This window comes from Sinocyclocheilus rhinocerous, unplaced genomic scaffold, assembly GCF_001515625.1.
Source record: "Sinocyclocheilus rhinocerous isolate Xijiao unplaced genomic scaffold, SAMN03320098_v1.1 scaffold1511, whole genome shotgun sequence".
In the NCBI taxonomy this organism is placed as follows: Eukaryota; Metazoa; Chordata; class Actinopteri; order Cypriniformes; family Cyprinidae; genus Sinocyclocheilus; species Sinocyclocheilus rhinocerous.
In genome coordinates, this window is record NW_015666239.1 from 23,069 (window position 1) to 25,728 (window position 2,660).

The following is a 2,660-nucleotide window of genomic DNA, read 5'->3' on the forward strand; positions in this document are numbered from 1 at the left end:
TGTACAGTATAAAAACCATTACGCCTATGGAGAGTCCCCGTAAACCACAAATACAAGTATGTGTGTGCGTGTGTGTGTGTGTGTGCGTGTGTGGTGCTTTTGTAGTACTTTGTACCTTCATTCCTGCTGATTTCGATGTCGGCGAACAGGCCGATTTTGATGACTTGCCACAGGAGTCCCAGCACTAAATGCTGCCTGCCCTCTTTCAGGTCCTCTGCTCCGATGTTCACCACGTGGCAGCCGATGGCGGAGGCAGAGTTCAGCGCCAGGTTCAGATTCTCCTGCACATTTACACATGAACACCAGCATTAAAACCCAATAAAACAGCAGTGAGTGAGACAGTCCAGCAGATCGTGGACGGACCTGGATGGTGAAGGGCGTCAGCTTCTTCTTGTTGATGGTTCTCTCGTCGATAGTGTCCGGCACAGACAGGTTGATCATTTTACTGCGAACAGAGCGTAATCACAAATGTGAACCTGGACCACAAAACCAGTCATAAGGGTCAATGGAAAGCTGAATAAATAAGCTTTCCATTGATGTATGGTTTGTTATGATAGGACAATATTTGGCTGAGATACAACTATTTGAAAATCTGGAATCTGAGGGTGCAAAAAAATCTAAATATTGAGAAAATCATCTTTAAAGTTGTTCAAATGAAGTTCTTAGCAATGCATATTACTAATCAAAAATTAAGTTTTGATATATTTACGGTAGGAAATTTACAAAATATCTTCATGGAACATGATCTTTACTTAATATCCTAATGATTTTTGGCATAAAAGAAAAATGTATAATTTTGACCCATACAATGTATTGTTGGCTATTGCTACAAATATATGTGCTACTTAAGACTGCTTTTGTGCTGCAGGGTCACATTTGTCTGACGAGTGAAATACGGTCGTATTGAATGTGAAGGTGTTTTTGCGCTGCAGTACCAGAGCACGATGCCGTCGCCCACCGCGGTGAACAGATCGTTGGAGCTGGGATCCATGGGAACAACATGCTGGCAGTCCGGATCCTTCTCCAGCGCTTTATTGACCCAGTTCACGAACGCCACCTTCTCCTCCTCTGCACACGGCCCACAGAACACAGTTAGTTAGAAAAACCTTGTTTTCAAATGTTTCTATAACGTTAAAATGTCCAGTTTTCTTGTTGCGATTAGAATGTTATTTAAAGGTTACAAAAACGTTTTTTAAACGTACTACTAATTTTATTTTCACCCAAAATATAATGTTATTTGAACGTTTATTTTTCATATTCTAAGAACTTTAAAATGTCCAGTTTTCTTGTCGTGATTAGAATGTTGTTTAAAGGTTATGAAAACGTTCATACAATGTTCAGCAAGTACAAATAACATCATAAGGACATTTAGAGAATGTTGTTCATTATAAACATTATGAGAACATAATATTAATAAAGTTATAAGAACATTCCATAAACATTTCTTTAAGAACATTTTGTCCAAACAATTATGTAGCTCGTATGTAAATCATTAGTGGAAGTTGTGAGCATGTTCCCTGTTAGCTGGGCTCCAGCATCAGGATTATCAAAGGCGTTTGTGTTGGTCTCACCGGAGTACGAGTGCTGCGTTCCCGACTGTTCCGAGGTTCCGGCCACTGAACAGATGCCCTCCTTCTTATTGATGGCCTTACGGAAGGTCTTGGCCACTTCTGAGCTCTTCAGGTCATGGACCACCTGAGACAGACGGGTTTTTCTTAAAGTTTTTGCTTAAAACAAAAGCAACCAGAGGAGTACAGGATTTTTTTGGCAGTGATGGCAGAGCTGTGACCTTTGACCTGACCTTGGCGAACTCGTCGAAGGTGATCTTCCCGTCCTTGTTGAGGTCCATGGTCCTGCTGAGCTCCTGGACGATCTCACGCACGCGATATCCCGGCAGAGGCAGGTTCGCCACCTTAAAGAGTTCGTTCAGCTCATCGGTGCTGATGTGACCGTTACCGTCCACATCTGTGGGACGAGGTCAAAGGTCAGTGCCAACGCATGCTCTGAATCACTCTCATGATATCACTCTTTTAATGAATCACTCAAAAAAAAAAAACTCAAAATCTCTCAAATCCATATGTAGATTGTGTTGTTTCAGTTTTCATTTTAGTTTGTCATTTTATGTTTTCTTTATGTTTTCTATTTAGCTTTATTATATATATTTTTTCAGTTTAAGTAATTTTAGCACTTCAACTTATTCCTTTCTTTTTTTTTATTTTAATGTAATTTTTAATTTTAAGAGTTTCATTTGATATTATTTCAGCATTATTTCAATGAGCAAAAACATTTTTATAGCTTTTATGACAGCGTTTTAGTGCCACGTTAAAAAAATAAAAAAAATCTAAAATTATGAGATTAAAGTCGTAATATTTTGAGAATAAAGTCAAAATAGTTTGAGAAAAGTCAAAATAGTTTGAGAATAAAGTCAGTGTTTTGATAATATAGACAAAATTACGAGAATAAAGTCGAAATGTTTCGAGAATAAAGTCGAAATGTTTCAAGAATAATGTCGATCTGTTTCGAGGTATAAAGTCAGAATGTTTCGAGACTAAATTCGAAATATTTCGAGACTAAATTCGAAATGTTTCGAGAATAAAGTCGAAATGTTTCTAGAATAAAGTCGAAATGTTTCGAGAATAAAGTCGAAATGTTTCTAGAAA

The 2,660-nt window shown here is 37.9% G+C and overlaps 1 protein-coding gene across 1 annotated transcript in view; it reads right to left on the bottom strand.

Moving 5' to 3' along the window:
* Nucleotides 1-2,660, bottom strand: part of LOC107732195 (plastin-2-like) — a 17,325-nt gene that overhangs the window by 7,985 nt on the left and 6,680 nt on the right. Inside the window, exons 3-7 of the mRNA XM_016543468.1 lie at nt 1,802-1,965; nt 1,572-1,695; nt 936-1,068; nt 364-445; nt 116-281 (exon numbers count right to left, since the gene is read on the bottom strand). Coding sequence (XP_016398954.1) covers nt 116-281; nt 364-445; nt 936-1,068; nt 1,572-1,695; nt 1,802-1,965 — 669 coding nt within the window. The remainder of the gene's footprint in view (nt 1-115; nt 282-363; nt 446-935; nt 1,069-1,571; nt 1,696-1,801; nt 1,966-2,660) is intronic.